Genomic DNA, 18,834 nt, shown 5'->3' on the forward strand with positions numbered 1-18,834 from the left:
CTGTCTAAGCACATCACATCTGTTGTGGGGGAGTTAACAAGGAGGCCCAGATGAGTGTCACAATAATGCGCTCATCAAGCGCCAGAGCAGTGGCGCTGCTTTGGTGAAGGCTACAGGAGTGTTGACCGCTGTGACCTCTAATTCACACTGACCTCTGGTGCCTCTCTTGGAGCCAAACATCTGCTGAGGCTCTACACCGTCCAGTTTGTGCTTTCTTTTGTACATTAAGAAAAATCACAATGCTTTTCATATGTACACATCTAATATGTGCTTTTAGGGCATTATTAACAAGTTATTACACAGCTTTGCTAAATAATCAATTAAATTGGTCAATTGTGGCATTCTACGGTCTATTATTTCTGTATAACAGACCCCGGCTATGGAATCGGTTCTGATAGTGGAAGTTGTTGATGTCTCCTGTAAGTAGCCGTGTAATAACCAGGATAATGTACAGTGCGCTGGTCATTATTGCAAAACAAACCATGACAGAGTGATGCCAGAATTTAATCAACCTTGAATCCGTCAGGATTTGTTTTGCAATGGTGACCAGCTTGCTGTACATTATCCCTTACATAAAATTAAGTATCCAGCCTATCACTGGATCACAATAGAGAAAATATATTTAGACTGCTGGTCCACGTTTGATTTAAGGTGCAGATCACTGTATCCAGTTTTCAGTCCATCATTCCCATCCACTGAGCGCAATCTAGGTGACATTCAACCTTCCTTTGTTTCCTTTGGCTGCTTCCGTTCTGCGCCGATGTTACCCAGCTCAAATGTTCACACAGGAGGCGATGCAGCACAGATTTCCGGCTCACAAATCTGCCCATCCACGATAATTAATGGAAATAATCTCACAGCTGTTTGTTATGGTGAGTTTTAATTTGCTTAATTATTCCACATAGTTGTTAGTCTAAACAGAGAGAGGCCGGGTGCCTTACGTTATATTCAGGAGTGGCTGATTGGGAGTTTCCCAGTGGGTCGGGCTGGTTGTTTGGTAGCAAGGTTTGGTGACTGGGTTGGTGAACACAATACCTTTAGGCTGTCACTTCGAGTTGCAGTGACACTAGGAACCTATATACCAAAAGGGTAGGATCTTACTCACCTCACTAAACCTCTGTGATACACGTAAGTGAGCATGATATGTTGTAGAGTTTTAGTGTCGCTCCCCATTATCGAAAAATGAATTTTTGAATGGCCAAAATTAGAGACCATGATTTTGGAGGATTCGTCAAAAGCAATTTTTAGCATATTGAATAAATCTGCAACATTGCACCTGTTTTGCTAAACTCACTTCTCTCATGTCATGTGGTCCACTGCCCCTTACACGTTGATTCACAGCTGGAACGATTCCATCGCAAGATGGTTTCTATTTTTCTGAATAACATGTTTTGTCCAATAACGATTTGTATTCAGAAAGAGATCGATATTTTTGGCCAACAGCTTGTAGCAGGTGGCTGAAAATTAGCAATCATATTCTGCTAATATGGACATGAAAAAACACAAAAAGCAAATGAGTAAACAGTGTCGGCTTTTCCAGGGACAGAAAGTTATTGTCTTCCCCTTTTACACATCATAAAATGTAACTGGTATTCACATCACACAGTACCTGATTTAGAGACTTTTTGAATAGAAAATGTGACATTGAACATGCACTTCATTTATTATTTTGTTCTGTCCATTTGTATTTTCTAATGATGGTCACTAAACCTGTCGGTTATTATCATGCATCATGAATTAGTTGATGAGGAAAATGCACTCAGTGCTGCTGCACTTTACTAGTTATCCACTATTAGGTAACCAAGTAACCATTTTTTTCCCACATTAAGCAGTGACATTTTTGTTCCAATTAAACTCTAATGCACTTACTCCATTAAATCTGTACCTCAGTCTGATCTGATTCAATCTGGAGTGATAAGATCTAAGTTGAAATTAAAAAGCTCTTCCTGTCTGATTCATCTACATGCCGTGAAACGATAATGTGCAGCCTAATGAATAAAATATAAATAAGCCCTATGTGACATACACACACCACGATAAACTTCCCCAATACTGCTGCAACATGAGATGTGTGTGTGTGTGTGTGTGTGTGTGTGCGTGCGTGCGTGCGTGTGTGTGTGTGTGTGTGTTCTGGCAGAACGTCTGGGACCAAAGATGTGTGACTCACTTACAATCATGGTTCCACCTCAATTAACAGTCAGTCAGTGAAGTGCACTGAAGCTGTCTCTTTGTTTGTGTCCATGTGGGAAACATGCTGTCTAATAATTAATGCTGTCTAGAAAAATTACACAAAGCGGCTCTTTGGTGCCTCTAAGTTGTTGTGACCCTTTGACATGGACTTCACAGTTCATGTGTACAATATCAAACTTTGGAGCACAGTTTTTAGTTTAGTTTTAGCTGACCATAAAACGTGTGAAAAACATTCTACTTAACTAAAATCGAAATAAAAAACTAGACTTCAGAAAAAAAAGATTTTAGTCTTTAGTCTCTTAAGGCAATTTGGTCAAATTTGTTATCACAACCCGTCTGTGGAGGCGTGGATGCATCTGTTGACTGAGACTGGGACAAAGTGCTGTTTGGATTGGAATACCAGATCTGAACTGCTTAAATCTACCTTTTTTAAACCTGACCTGGGACTTGACTTGGTGTTGATTGGGTTGGGTAGAGTCCTGTTCTGTTGGTGTGGGACAATTTTACTGATTACAACCCAACAGTTCCAGAAATTATGGAAGCTGAGGACCTAAACTCCTTCAGCGCGTTTTCATTTTCTCCGATTAAAATTAGTGTATAAGTTGGTAAATGTGTGTGTTCCCCTTGGTTTGTTTTCTTTCTGCACATCAAAAACCGAACCCCATCACAAAATGCCATCTGAGAATGTTCAAATCAGAAAACCTGATCTGGATTCGATGAAGTCAAGATGGTGAAATACCCCAAAACAATGTCTGTTTACCCCATACCCATTCAGGTGGGATTAACTACACAGGCAGTTTACATTACATTTATACTGGGGCACAGACAAGTCACAAGGACATAATAAGTTTGACCACTTCTTGCTGTTCCCCCAACTTTTTCACATGCTGTATCTAATGAGGCAACAATCTCTGCTTTGTCTGTTCTGTACCATATGATGCCTTAAACATACTGCAGCTGTCTTTGATTCACACATATCCTAGTGAATGATGCTTCTGCTCGCGGCTCCCTTCTCCAGCCTTTACATCTTGGCATGGTAGTCATGCCATAGAGGCACACAGGAGAAGCCTTTGTACTTCTATTGATCTTCTATCTAGTATTATAATGCTTATGTTTCACAACAATCACTCATTAGATTACATTTCCATGCATTTCACCTCATACATACAAACATAATGGCATACTAACACAACAGTTTCCAGATCACCACTCATTAGTCTGATGTGTGGGATGGAGCAAGAAAGTAAACAGTTAAAGGAAGAAGGTGTTAAAGAGGGCAATGCTCTTCGTCTCTAGCCCAAGTCAGACTTCAGTTCCCCCTTCAACTAGCAACTGTTGACTTCGCTCATTTGCATCCCAGTATGCAAACTGCACTAGTCTACAGGAGCCGTTTAGCTCAAACTTGCAGAGTGTGCCTTGAAGTTGGGCAAGATTAAGGTCAAATTGGGACTGGGTCATGTTTCTACCACAAAGTGATGGCTTAAGTTTTCATTTGTGACCAGAATGAGTATGGTATCGCGTGAGTGCAGTGTTCAGATCTGCCCAGAAATTTGTACCAAGGGAGGAAACAAGTCAAATTCATATGGATTAAGCAATGCAGGTTTGAAATGTGCATTTTCACTGTACATGAAGAACCGTGGAGATGAGGCAAAACTAGACCTATGACAAACTAAAAAGGGACATTATCATTTGAATTGTAATTTTCACACATGAGTCACAGAGTCATCCTGTAATTTGAGTAGGTGTAATAAATGTAATAAAATTGAGACATTCTGTGGAGGAAAAATACCCAAAGGTATTTAGATTAGATGACAGGAAATAATGAAATAAAATAAAACATTTTAAATAGAAAAAAAATAATAATAACGTTAATCGTCTCTTGTTCACTCACTTCCTTGATTGAGGAGAGTCCAGTAAGCAACCCTCAGCCCTGCAAACTCCGCCCTAGTAGTTTCTGGCACTATCCTAGAGGAACTGAATTTAGTTCAAAGTTCCTCTGGCTGAAATTCAGATTTAGTTGCTGATTTTGCCTTAAGAGGTTCTTGGTCACCTGGAAAAGTTCCTGTCATGGAAAAATGTCTCTAAATGTTTTTGACTGTCCTCTGGTCCCTTTCGAATCAGGCCAGATTTGGGCAGACATGGTTCACATTTGAATCGGGTGCACAATTTTGGACTTGTGAAGACCCACATGGCTTCTACTACATTTATGTTAAGAGCCTTTACCAAGTCACATACATTAAGTATTTTGCAAAACTTGGCAAAAGCAGAGCTTATAGTTTGTCGTTATTTTCCCAGACACACTCATTTTAGTGTCTCAGAGTTTCAGGAAACTGAATAAAAATCAAACTAAACTTTTCTTTTTCTTTTCTTGTCTTTTCCCTTTTTTTTTTAACGTAATTTCGTTGCATGATTATAGACAAGTTCATATCCCATCTGTTATCCACTTCTGGTGAAATAGTGAAACTTACTGCAGAGATGTGGGCAGTTGTATTTTCTTTTTAAATACTTTTAATGCAAATCCAGTCTGCTTGTTTTCTTCGAGTGTCCCAACACAGCATACATATTTGCATTTAAATCAGTAGCAGGTACAATGTGGCTCAGTATGATTCATATTGTATGAGAGACGAAAGAGAGTGGCATGGTGCTATCGTGACTTCACCGCTACATCGGCTGACATGCTGCAGCATTGCACTCATTGGTCTGTTTGTATTTTTACTCTGTGTCAAATAGCTTGATGTCTGTGTAACAAGTTGTCATGTTCGTACAAAACAGATGGGCATTATTGAAGTCTGCTGACAGTTTAGCTGAAGCAAAGTGCTTGAAATGCTGCTGAGATGGATCCTTCCACATGAGTGCCCTAAGGAGGCCTCACTTCACACTGTGCCAGTCAAGCCATGCCGTGACACTCCCATCTCTCAACAGGCAGAGCATTGCGGATGGCACTCGCTGTCACAACATGGCAGAATGATAGGCCCTCGCTGCTCGCTCCCAAGCCTCCCACTGATCATGGCGTCTGCTGAACGATCACAGCGAATGCAGGCTTTAGACCACCCTGGCGGTGTCTCAGCTCCCTGAGAGTATGATAGGGTTGGTGACCTTTCTCCTGCACCCCTTATGAGGCTCAAACTCTGCAGGCATCTCAAGGGGCCGCCTCACTATTTCAGCACTTCAGCCCTTCAGGAGCATTCAGCATCCCTCACACCTTAACTCTGTGTATCAGCGTATGAGGTGTGAAGAAATTAGTTCATATATGAATTGACTTTAGATGCAGTTTTTTTGTTTTGTTTTGTTTTTTTATCCTTATTAACAATTTTACAAACTGAATGCACATAGAAATAACAAATAATTGTCATTTGTTATTTCTATGTGCATTCAGTTTGTAAAATTGTTAATTAGTCTTTAGACTAAACGGGGAGAAAACAAATACAGTAGCTATGCTCATATTTCATGTTATGTATAATCATGTGCCAAATAGTGATGAAATGTGAGATAGAATTCATAAGAAAGCCATTTTATTCCTCGACCAAGGTGCTTAAGGTACATAATTTTACATAGGTACAAATACCTGAAACACCAAATACAACTGACAAAGTTATTCAGAGGATAAGGGAGCTGAGGAGGACTAGCATGTACTTTTTCTGAGGCGATATACGATTATGTTCAAAGCAGACTATTTAGACTGGAAGCAACTCATAGTGGATGTAAAAATCAACTCACCCAAATATTCATTTGTTTATTCATTCGCTGTTCCACTCACCTGCCCTGTTTGTCACGTGTTAGAGGCTTTGCGGTGTGTACACTATGATGTTTTGTGCCCTTGTTTTTAGTGAATCTCCTCTTACCGTTTCCATGTGTACTGGTGTTGCTGTCCTATTATAGTGACGGGGGTGCCCTTCACATGTTTTGGCTGTCACGACACTGAGTTAAGCTTCTCCTAAGGTGGAATACATTTACAGAGACACATGCAGTGACACATTACATTTTATTGTTATCAAACTGGTTTGTCATATGGTTTCCAGTGAACACAAAGGTGTTTCTGAAGGAAAACGAATGTCAATGACTGCCATGTTTTAAGGATAAATTCAGGTTGTGAGATAATGTTTCTTCTAATGTTTTTCTCTGTGACTGTGGCAGTTAGCTGAGGGATGTTGGCTATGATTGTTTCCAGCTTCTGCTGCTGTCACATGCATGACACTGGTGGGCTAGTCAGCCTCTTTTATTCCTTATAAAAGGTCAAAGCCGTAGGCTGTTCCTTTTTGCAATGGATATTTTACTCTTCGGGGCTCTGATGCCACAAGTTGTGTTTTTCTGCAGCTTATCTCTGAGAGCTGCCAGAACTGCATCAAGATGACACTCCAGCTCTGTAATTGTAGGGCTTGGTGGCGTTAAACTTTTCCCTCTCTGTTTGTTTTATATGCTGGTATCCTCTTTGATTGCTTTGTTGCTGCACGGAGCAGAGATGTTGCCACAGTGCCGGTGGCGCCCATTGACCTTAAGGTCAATCTGGCAGCAGGTTCGGAGTTTTGACAGGGGCAGCCAACTGTGGAGAGAGGAGCATGCCCTCGGGCGCTCAATGTGTTCCGTCAATGTTTGTTAGTCAAATAAACTGCGTAGTATCACCCCTTTGTCTTTTATTAACAGGGCGAACCAATGACAAATTTAGTTTGAGTGAGGAAGCTGTGACAGTCAATGCAACCTGCCTCATTACATCATGAAGTCCTAGTAACAATGCTAAAAGGCTTACCATCAACCGCTGTCATTGCAAATTTTCCCTCTTCCCAATAACATGTGCAAGCTTACAGTACACACACACAACTAGACCCAGCTTCTGAGCGTTACAGTGTCCCGTCTCTGGGATTGATGACATGGACACACTGTAAGCGATGGACGTTTTCAACTCTGCAGTATTTCACCTCCTGAAGCAGCAGGGGTCACAAGTGCATGAAACCCTCATTACAGGAATGAGTCAGAGATTTGTGTGGTGAGAGACTGGCCTGTGGTACTGCAGGAGGTGAATGAAACAATTAGTTTCTGCTGTGTGAGAGCTACAAAACACACATTTCCCTCTTTTGTAAAGATACCCTGCAGAAGTGCCACGATCAGTGACTCTCGGGGACTTTTCTTTTTTCACACAGTAGCCCAGAAAAGGGTTTTTTAGTTGCATCAGTGAGTAATACGCCCTACTTTATATGATGTTGTTACATCATACTAGAAATATTACATACTTTTTTCTCTGAAACCCAGTTTTTTTTAGGGGATTACATAACTGTGAAACATGGACTTAATGTTCAACTACATTGTCTTGAGGATGTCAAGACAAAACCAAAGAATGCTCATTCCATGTACTGTACATGTGACGTCTAAAAACATCTAGACTCTGTTTAGGCCTAACAGATAAAATCATTTTTTTGTGAAATATGTAACATTTTTGGTGCACAGTGAGTTTCTTTTAAGCAGTGGGACCTTTTTATGTTCCACATGACACAGAAGGGCTTCATCAGTCAGGATGGTTGTAGAATTGTTATTGATGAAATTGCATTTTGAGAGTTTTTAGTTTTTGTTACGTTATCTATCTTGATCACAATTAAGAAAAAAAAACAAATATAAGTGATCCATATCAGGATTGTGTATCTACTCATTATTTATTTATGTATTTCAATTAAAAAATATATGTTATCTGCCAATAGATCTTTATCACATTTATCAACTAGGAAATACTAATTAGAATATTAATAACCGCATCAAAACTTCAGCATTAGGTTTGAAATATAAATCTAAATCTAATATAAAGTAACTGTTTTGCATCAATGTTTCCTTTTCGGTCTGTTTGTGTAAAAATTACAAACTGTTTAAACAGTAGAGGCCACAGAACAAATATCATAGCTGTGATATTACCAAGAGAAACTACTCTGGAGAATTGGTTTCATTTCAGCTTCGGAGCCCCACATGATTACAGCAGTGCCAGTAATCCTAGATCTAAACTGCTCCCACATCCTCAGGTAATGTTGGTGCGTTTGATTTTCTGTTCTTCTACAGTCTGACTCTTGTAAAGTTTAGCACACAGTTTGTGAATATTTTAATGTTTGTGAATATAAATGTGTTGTTCAATTTCACAGCAACATTCAGGTTGGGTCAGAACCACCATACAGAAAAAAAGACACCCCACACACAGAGTCCAAATTCTAACCAAATTTAGGCTCAGGGTGTTGAGTGCACTGAGATGAACATTTGGTGGTTATTGTTTAGGAAGCTTGAGGAGCTAATAAGTCACGTTCTTCATGAATGTCGTGATTTATTTGCTTAGCCTTTGTTTTTTTTTTGCATTTTATTCTTTATTGATGCATCATCTTTTACACCTGGACCGAGTGTGAAGATTGTCATATATTAAATGCTTGACACAGCATACTGCATATGTATCGGCATAAATAGGCCATTATTGCCATATTGCTGCTTCCTGACTTTCCACATTTCCACTCCATTTATGTAAAAATAGAAAATGCACATAAAAATATAGCAGGTTAAAAGATTGCATATTAATTAATAAAAAAAAAATAAAAGCACCACTTCTCAGGAGCAAATGCCGTTGTATGTAATATCGTGATATTCTTAGTAGTGGTGATACCATTTTATATGGCGTGGGTGAAAACGTTGAAATATTCACTTGTTAAAGGCGCGGGTTGTCATGCAACTATCACTTGAAGGAGCAAAAAAAGGAATCAGATATGCAGATATAAGATACGCTGAATGAAAAGTTCCCAATATGTGCATAACACACTTTATCTGCAAACGGAAAGATAGTTCAAAACAGCTAGAGGTCTCGCCATGTTCCACAGAGACATTGTTTAATCATATTTAATGTGCCTTATCTTGAACTATTTTAGGAAGAGCAGTGATACCCTCAATTGCGTGACTGCATTGAGTCTGGTGGATTGTTAAATGTGACTATTGTGCAGAGACAAGATGACTGGAAGTGGGGGGAAGATTAGTGAATGCTTCGGTGTTGACTGGGAATTCTTCCATGGTCATAGTGGAAGTGCTGAAATAGACAGATGCAAATGGACAGTAGAGCCAGCAGTCGAGAGCGTCTGTTGTGTATGAATAAGGAGCAGGAAAAAGTTAAGCAAATAATATCCAAGGTCTTAGATGAGTCTGAAAAGATGCAGAACTTCTTCCTCTTTAGGGGGTTTTCCCCAAGCTTGCTTTAAAAAAATCCCCCCACCCTTGTGGTTTGAAATGCAAAGTTAACAGTTTTACTCAGCCCCCCAAGGCTTGTATAGTCTCTCCTAATCTTTTTTAATGTGTCAAAAGCCTTTCTTGAGAGTCTCTGTGAAATTTCACACTTAAGTTGTTTGCAAAGTCAGTCTGAATTACAGTGTAGAGCGAGGGTTAACTTTTCTGAAGGCGGTGGGGAAACTTTTTTAAAACTGTGTGTGTTTTGCTTGTGTGTGGAGGCGAGGTTAGCGACAGCAACTCTCTATGCGTTCAGACTGATGCTATATGTTTGGTTGGACCCAACAGAAGCAGATCAGACAATACAAACTGCTTTAGTGAATCATTGATTGTGTAATCTAGCTTTAGGTGTGTGTGTAAATGAGCCTCGTTGTCATTAAGTAAGAAAGCATCGAAGTAAACTGTGTATGATTTTAACACTTTGTTCAAATTGGTACTGGCCAATAATTCAACATTACCTAATATCAACTCAATGGAACTTTATTTTGATGACATGATCACATTATTGTTTTACACAATTGTGTTTTTTTTTATTTCAAAAGGGTTACTGCAATGAACTTCAATTTGATGTTTTATGTATAAATGTTCATACTGTACATTTTCCAATATATAAATATATTTTGGAACAACATATGGAAGCGTCTTGTTACAGCAGCATACCAAGTTATCATGTTATAGCAAGAAACATGTTTTGATGAGATACTTTAATTTTGTTTAATAACAAGCTGGTTTTATTTTTATAACAAGAAAAGCTTTTTTTTAAGAATTCTGTATAATAACATGAACATATCAGTTATAACGTGAAAAGGACCTCATTAAAACAAACAAGAAATGTTTCATGCAATAATGAGGAAGTGAGCAAATACATCATGTCGCACTGCATCATTATTGGACACATTTTCTTATTAATAATGTACTATTGATTTCCACCATATCACCAAACCTCTCCTTAAATGTTACCTCACCAAGTTCATGCATGTATTATTAACATATTAAACTAAAGTATACCCAATTGCCTCATATTAAACAGCAATAGCAGGGAATCTCATCCCTCCAAATTGAGCCAATATACTGTAAAAAAAAAACAAAACTTAATAGCCAAAGACATTACATTACATGTTGTTCATGTCCGACCCGTCAAGCTCTTCACATCGTAGTAATAGTAGTAGTGATATTATCTCAGAGCAAACTCATTAACATCGACAGGTGAAAGCCATGCAGCAACTAAAAAGATAGTTGAGTTGAATTGAAAATCTTCTCCACTACACAGACATTTTTGTTCAGATTGTACGCATTTGATTAGTTTCATCACCCTCAGAAAGGGGTGAATCCATTCTCTTAATGTAATTTGTGGAAAATGTACCATGACAGTGTAATTATTTTGAGGGGGCCAATTTGCATTTCCAGCGCTCTGCTAACTAAATGCTACAGTAGGTTCTATGGCCTTAAAGATAAATTAATAATCTAGAGTATTTAAAACCCATGAAACATTTAAATTAAGTAATTTCACTTCCTAAAGGGCATGGTTTTCCATACATATGCAGACAGACACACTTTTTAAATAAACATCAGCACTAATCACTGAGACAGAAATCAGAGTGAGAGCAGAAAATATTTTCTGGAGCTTTTAATGGTTCCTTAGGGGCTCCCCTCTGACTTAGATTAGATGGGATTTAGACAAAGTTGGTGCATGCACCTCTTTTACCAAAACTTGGAATTCTTTTTTATCTCAGTACATTATTAGGATCACAGGCGAAATTTCACTGTATACTTTTCACTGATAGAATTACAACACAAGTGCTTTTTTATTCAATTTAAGCAGGAAATTACAAGGGAGTGTAGCAGTGCAGCAAAACAGCTATTTGGGGCATTGCTGCGCAGCAGGCTTTGATCAACTTTTAAGGGAAATCGATTGGAATTGTTGCTCTGCCCCAATTTAGAAGACATCTCATCAAACTGAGTTGCAAAGGGTCTAAAGACTACAAGTGTTCATTTTTGTTCCCCTAGTGCTGCAAATTTAGTAATTGACTCTGATTTTTGGCTTCAGGCGATAACCTAATAAGGCCATCCAAGGTTAATGATAGACCCTTTTTAGACTGGCTGAACGTCTGACACCGATATGTAGTGGTGGTGAAAAACAATTATTACTTACATGAGAGACACTCAGGGCAAAAGCCTCTGACATCTGAGTGAAACATTGTTATTCTGTGTGTTATTCGCTGCTATACTGTGTTGTAGTTTGGCGTGTGAACATTTGTTCAGACGATGAGAATCCCAGCAGCAGGTTGTGCTGCAGCTTTGCAGCCTTCTCTTCCCAGGAACACCAGCGCCACAAATCTCAGTGATTTAACGTCTTCCCGTCCAAACAGCTGGAGTCAGCACAAGTGTCATGTGCCATTGCCAATCTGCTGTCATGGCGTCCTCTGCCAAACAATTTATCGCTTCCCCTCCTGCTTTATTAGCCATAGATTATGGGTGGTCGTGGACAGTGTAGAGCCTCTGCTGTCGAGGTAGCCTTGTAATTGACTCTAGGGAGGTAGGGTGGATAATCATATGAGCATAAAATCACAGTATCAGTAAATAGCTGTTGAATACAACTGTTTTATTTCCACCATTCGGCAGGATTCAATCTATCAAGGTTTTCAGTTTGTCCTGTTACTTGCTGGTTAGAATGCTTTTTTGCCATGCTAGCAGCATGTCAGATGGTCGATCCAATGCTTTGACACTGAAATATCACAACAACTATTTGTTCTAAAAAAAAATTCACATTCATGGTCCCCAAAGAATAAATCCTACTTACTTCGGTGATCCTCACTAGCATTAGGTTGACATTTGTGATTTTGACTGAAATTTCGTAGCAACTTTTGGTTAAATTGCCATGAAATTTGATACACATATTCATGTTCAGCTCAGGATGTATTTTGATAACTTTAGTGATCCCCAAATGTTTCCACACTCATCAGGTGAAAAGTTGTCCAATGCTTCGGTTTATCACCAAATATCTGCAATTGAAATTCCCATCAGCCATTAGCTGTACTTGTGTTCATTGCAAAATGGTGAATTTTAACATGCTAGCATGCCAAACTACAGATGGTGAACATGGTAAAATCATACCTGCTTACATATCTTGTCTGATTGAATGTCTTACATGTAGATTTCATAGCTTTGTCCTTAAAAAAGCCAAACTTTTCTGCTGTTTTTTAGAACTCCGGATCCTCTGCAGCCTCCACCCCCAATGCTCCAGTGACTGGTTACAAGCGTATGGTCATTCCAACCCAGCCACCTCTGACTGCCACCAAGAAATCTACGCCCAAACCTCAGGCTCCTGGTGGTGGAGTCTCGTCTATCCCCACTTCCTCGGCCAGCCCAGTGGCCAAGCCTCAGAGCCACACAGCTCCTCAGCCTGTTCCAGCTTCCTATGCTACGGCCTCAACCCCAAGCCAGCCCACCTTCAATGTCCAAGTGAGGTCGGCCCAGCCTGGCCCCCAGCATCAAGCTCCTGTTGGGCACCATTTTGGCCAACAGCCAATTCGCAGCCCTGCACAGGTGCAGTACATGCCTGCCCAGCCCAAAGGTCCTGACTTTGCTTATGGACCACCGCAGCCTGGCTTCTCCCCGATGGCTCAGGGTGCATATCAAGAACAGCACCATTCAGGAGTAGGTGGCTTAACCTCCAAGAGACCTGAGCCAACCCCTGCCCAAGCATACCAACCCCCAGGCCCCAAGAAGACCTATATTACAGATGTACCGCCAAGCTTGGCTCCCTATACTGCTGGACCAGCCGTTCCACCAAAGGTAAGAAGGTTTACATACAACATACTCGATCAGTTGCCATCATTTTTAGTCATCGTAAACACTGGAAAAAAATGGAAAGACATTTGTAATTATAGAAAAATGTTACAGGAATTGTGGCTGAGGCAGCAATCAGTCCACCCATTTATCCAGCTAAGCAGACTAGCCAAGGCATCCATTTCTCCAGTCACATCTCCCAGCTCCCTCTAGAGAATCCTGAGGCGCTCCCAGGCCAACTGGGATATTTAATCCCTCCAGCATGTTCTAGGTTTGCCCTGGGGCTTCCTCCCAGTTAGATATCCCTGGAAAACCTCCACAGGGAGGAGTCTGGGAGGTGTCCTGATTGGATGCTTGAGCCACCTCAACTTGCTCTTGTCAGAATGAAAGCGTTGCAGTCCTTCTTCAAACCTCTCTGGGATATTTGAGCTCCTTTATCTCCAAGAGTGAACCCAGACACCAAGAGAGGAAAAACTATTTCAGCCTCTGGTATCCAAAACTTTGTCCTTTCAGCTGCTACTCAAATTCTATGAAAATAGTTGAGGGTTCAAACATGTAGAATCACAAGGTAAATACAGAGCTTTGGTTAACTGTAGTACAACATCTGCATGACTGAAATCACTTCATTAATCTTCCTGTTGAAGTTTCACAACGAGTGAACTTGACCCAAAGCATTTTGAACTACTTCTCTTGAGTCATCAACTTGCACTCAAAAGTAAACAATGGCATCAGCTTAAGTTGTTGAGCAGAGGTAGTATGAGTATGAGGAGGTCTTAAAACATAGCCTGGTCAAGCTAGTGTTTGGCATTCCTTATATACTTTTCAATCTGCTGTTTAATAAAGTAGAAATGTGTGTGTGGGGTGTGCAAGAGAGATTGTGTGTGTCACTGTGGTGTTAACTCGTGCACATTTGGGTGTATGTGTGTGTTAACAGTGTGCATACCTTACATTTGTGCAGCATCAGATGGCAATGCATTGGGGACCGGCTTGCCATCTTTCATCAAAATGCTCAAAATAAACAGTTGTTTTAACCTTTATAAATTTTTGAAAGATCTTCTCTGTTGGGGGTTTACACCATCTGATTTCATTTGTCTCATAAAAGGCAGCCCATATTCATGTGTATATTTACCTACTCTAGCTACACAGGAGGGGTCTTCACACCACTGTGTACTGAAAAATTCATTTTTCATTAATTTTATTGTGTAAGGATGGAATATGTCCAAAGTTAAAAATCTAAACCTAAAAATGTGATTCTTTTTATGTTAGTGTACTTTTAATTTCTGTCTGTGTGAGCAGCTATGACTTTGGCAGTCAAGATTTATTAACCAGAATTAACTAGTTTGACACTGCAATACAAAAACAGCACTGTAATTTCCTCATCTTTTCTATGGAGCATCAATTGGTGAGGATGAAGACTTTTTCGCCTGGGACATGCAGCTTTAACCCCAGTCTTTAAGCACAGTATTATGTATACAGCCATAAAGTGCATGTTTAGGACCCTCTTTACAGGGTTTTTGTTTTAAAACAAATGAACTCGAAACATTAAAACGTCAGCTGGAACAAACAATTTATGGAACTAACACTAGCTTAGTTAGAAAGTTAGGCGAGTTAGTTAGACTGTCTTCTCACTTTCTACACCTTGTGGAACAATGCGACAAATGTGTCACCTTTGGACATTTTAAAACAATTTTTATATTTAATAGTCCATTCTTAAACGGTGTCGTAGGTGCACCATTTAATGCACACAGAGGAATTTCATACTAACACAAAAACACATTTGAAAAATAGGGTTAAAAAGCATTACATTTGATAAAAAGCGGTATGAGACCGTCATAGGCCTGGCCTTGACGAGCATTGTAAGACGTTGGATCCAGCACTAGGCCTTTTTATAGAACTGTACATGACTGAGAAGAATCAGAAAATACTGTCGTCCCTAAGAAGAGAGTAGTCAATGCCACAGAGACCGCTATTCTAATCTCAACATATCCAGCCGTCGACAATCTCTGGAAAGTGAAAGGCCCTTGAGTTTTCTTTAATTCAAGGATTTTATGCTGGTTCAAAATACAAACTGGGCCTCCCAGCCTCTGGGAATAGCTCATCAAGGACTGTACTTTACTAAATACAAATTGGCTTCAACATTGCAGAGAGTATCTTAAAAATAAGTCTAATTATATTTGTTCAGAACAAAAGTCTACATTTTGCTTGAAAAGCTTGCTTTGGTCCCAGTATGATGCATTATTAAAAAACAAAAGGTGGCGTTTAATAGATTTGTGAGCATCTCTTTGATTTCAGATAAAAGCAAATCACTAATTTTACAGATATAGCGTGTATGCTATATATATTTGTGTTTCTTTCCCAAGGATATACTGAAGCAGAATAATGGGCCCTGTGCCTTCCTCCCCTTTGCTTTATTTGAATGCTTTGAAACATATTGGGGAACTTCATGCTCCATATGCCCACATTCAGCTAGAAGATGTGCTGTAAATGACTGTGGTGTCACATCATGTTTGACCCTCCCCCAAAACATTTGTATCTAAACCTTAGCTTAAATCATATTTTTTTGTTTATTTGTGTTCTGTATAGCAGGCTTTAATGCCAAAATAAACCAGAGACACTATAAAAGCAAGATTAGACTGAAAGCAAAATCTGTCAACTTTGCCTTTGTGATCGTCACTATGCTTGACCCAATGTCATGACATGTTCATAACCTTTTACAAATGGTGTTAAATCTACTTAGAAGAAGTGGGTTGTGCCTCTTTTAATCTGTTGTATAAATAAACCAAAACATGGTCAATTATAGGAACTATTTACATATTTGTCATAATTATCAAAAACTATCTCCAGTCACTTAGAGTTTATGGTGGTTGTATGTAATACCCGAGACTTTCTCGGTAGGGGGTCTGTGACTTTGATTGAGGACTTTATTCAAGAGATCATTTCACATAATTGAGGGTATTCATAGAAGGTCACTGTCATTAGAAGTCCAAGATGAACTCCTTGGATGAAATTCTATGATCATGACTTGTTCTCATTAGCTTGCCTGCTCTGCCCCCCACCTAACCCCATGTCACCCCCTGCCACCCAGCTCCCAATCCCCCAATGTGCCCTTACTCACACGTAAAGCGAAGGTGTAAGAACTGCTTCTTACATCAACAGGCTCCAAGGACGCTTAATTACCCAAATCCACCCGTGTTTGATCTCTATTGTAGTCCAAAAAATTAACAGATTTCATGGCTCCCGGTTAACATACCAATTTCCACGAGTCTCTCCATTTTTCCCGAAATTGGAGGAAAGCTAAGCTGGATGATGACTTGTGTCATGGCTGAGCTTGAGTGACGTTTGACAGGGGAGGATTATTTTGAACTGCTCAATCCCTGCAGCCAGTTAAAGCCCCCTCGAAGGTCAATGATGGTTTCAACTGTCAAACATGTTTAAATATCTGACATTTCTCTGCCTTCTGGTCTTAGCCACTTTGCCTTTTGACCTGCACAAGAGCATTTGCATATGGTGCCATCAGGATGTGTCCAAAAGACTGTTTTTATATGTTTGACCTGGGATGAACCCAAAGTAATAGCCCCAAATTATGTTTGCAAAATTAAGATAAAAATCCCCACTCCATGAAAATGCAGTTATCGACACCTGTGAAAAATGCATCAAAATAAGCAATTCACTGTTCGTGTAAACATTATTTTAGAAATTATATGTAACACTGCATTACTCATTAATTCTTTATTTAAATGGTTGTTACTGATTTACTGACTTCTATTTTTTGCTAACTTGAACAACCAAAACGCTTCAAACATCATTCTCGCTAAGGCCGATTTGATAGGTATTATGATGGAAACTGTAACATGCTTGTAAATTCAGCAGTAGTACCACAGTATATTGTAAAATTTTGGACCAGGTTTTTGAAGAGTTATTTATATAGCATTTTGAAAACACACAAGATTAATAAAGGCATTAGGGTAAAACAAGGAATAAAAAGTAAATAAAATTCAAAATGTGATTATCAAAATGTGATGGATACATGGAAAAGTAAGAATATTCCTAACTGAATGAAACACACTACACCACTATAGTCCCCTAAATAGGCTATAGGCTTATAGCTCAACATAAGTAGATAAGCCACCCAGACTGGAGAGACTGTTGATAATGCAAGTACTGCGACCAGGAGAGGCAATTATAAGGATCTCTGATTTGAAGTCATTAAAATTCAGGAAAGTTTTAGACCTTATATCAACAAGGCAAGACATAGTATAGGACTTCCAGTAGTACCAGGCTATATTGGGGAATGCAGTTGTGTGTCATCCATTTATCTTTGGATGTAGATATGACTGTATGGCTGAGAAAGTTATGTTCCATTGGTTTAATATAAAAAGGGAATGAAAGGGGGCCAAGGATAGAACCCTGGGGCACTCCACAAAAACAAAAGATCTAGCTTTGACAATGGCTAATGTTCTTGTTTTTCTACTCAACCACTCAGAATCATCTCAGATCATCCTTATTGTGCAGTATCAGCTGTTCTTTCATGCGCACAAGAGGTAGTTCTATGTATACCCTGAAAGGCAATGAGGTTGAACACTTGCTGTGTTTACATCATACGTGATGCCATCTCCTCAGGTGATTGACCCCTACCCTCAAGAACTATGAGCAGCTCTTAAAAAAGCAGGCTGACTGAGTGCAGGGTTATGAGCTGTGCTGTACATTACCAGAGGATTCTTTGCGCGGTGCAGGGTTACCATGTGTAACTACAAAGTGAGGGCCCAGGGCTTCAACCAAGATGAAGACATGTTATCTGCAGCCCTGTGATCTTTTCTCTATGTGTAGATGCACCTTGAAACAAATTGTACTTTGTTCTACACCATAGAGGGGGGAAAAAGAATACAAATTATATATATGTGTGTGTGTATATATATATATATACACACACACACACACACATATATATATACATATAGATATACACATACATACAGTATATACATACAGTGTGTGTATGTATATGTGTATGTGTGTGTGTGTGTATATATATATATATATATATACTGTGTGTATATATATATATATATATATATATATATATAGATATAGATATAGATACTGATATATATAGATATCAGTGATTGTTGACCTCTGATACATTTTCATTTCTTTCACAGCACTACCAAACCATTACACTGAAAGCTCATCCACATATTTTTGAGCATTTTTCTCCTGTCTTATCTGAAGAATTTCCCTCTGGCTACATGAAAAAGAAATAAATGCTTCCTTAGAATTCCTTACAGTTACTTTCTATTTTTACCATAACCGATAAAGTCTTAACAGCATCAGAAAAAAGCAGCCATAAATTCTCACAATGTACCTCAACACTTTTTTTCATTTGCTATTCAAATGCCACCATATTTGAAGGACAAAATCACGATTTCTATTTCTGTATAGCAATTTCTGCCAAATTGACGAAGTAAAGAAAAATGACACCAATAAAAAAAGCTTGTGTGTGTGTATGTGCGCACGCACACATGCAATTTGGGTGAAAGGTGCAAGTATTAAACCTGGAAATATAATTGGAATGTATGCCATGCAGTCGTAGTGATATTTCTTTAAAGCACAATTTAAAACAAAATG

At 39.2% G+C, this 18,834-nt stretch overlaps 1 protein-coding gene across 3 annotated transcripts in view; it reads left to right on the forward strand.

Annotated features, from left to right (window-relative positions):
* Window positions 1–18,834, forward strand: part of lpp (LIM domain containing preferred translocation partner in lipoma) — a 130,948-nt gene that overhangs the window by 69,874 nt on the left and 42,240 nt on the right. For all 3 annotated transcript variants that reach the window (XM_070832375.1, XM_070832377.1, XM_070832376.1), the window contains one exon: window positions 12,625–13,215. In XM_070832375.1, the coding sequence (XP_070688476.1) occupies window positions 12,625–13,215 (591 nt within the window). The remainder of the gene's footprint in view (window positions 1–12,624; window positions 13,216–18,834) is intronic.

The sequence above is a fragment of the Pempheris klunzingeri genome, chromosome 6, assembly GCF_042242105.1.
Source record: "Pempheris klunzingeri isolate RE-2024b chromosome 6, fPemKlu1.hap1, whole genome shotgun sequence".
Lineage (NCBI taxonomy): Eukaryota > Metazoa > Chordata > Actinopteri > Acropomatiformes > Pempheridae > Pempheris > Pempheris klunzingeri.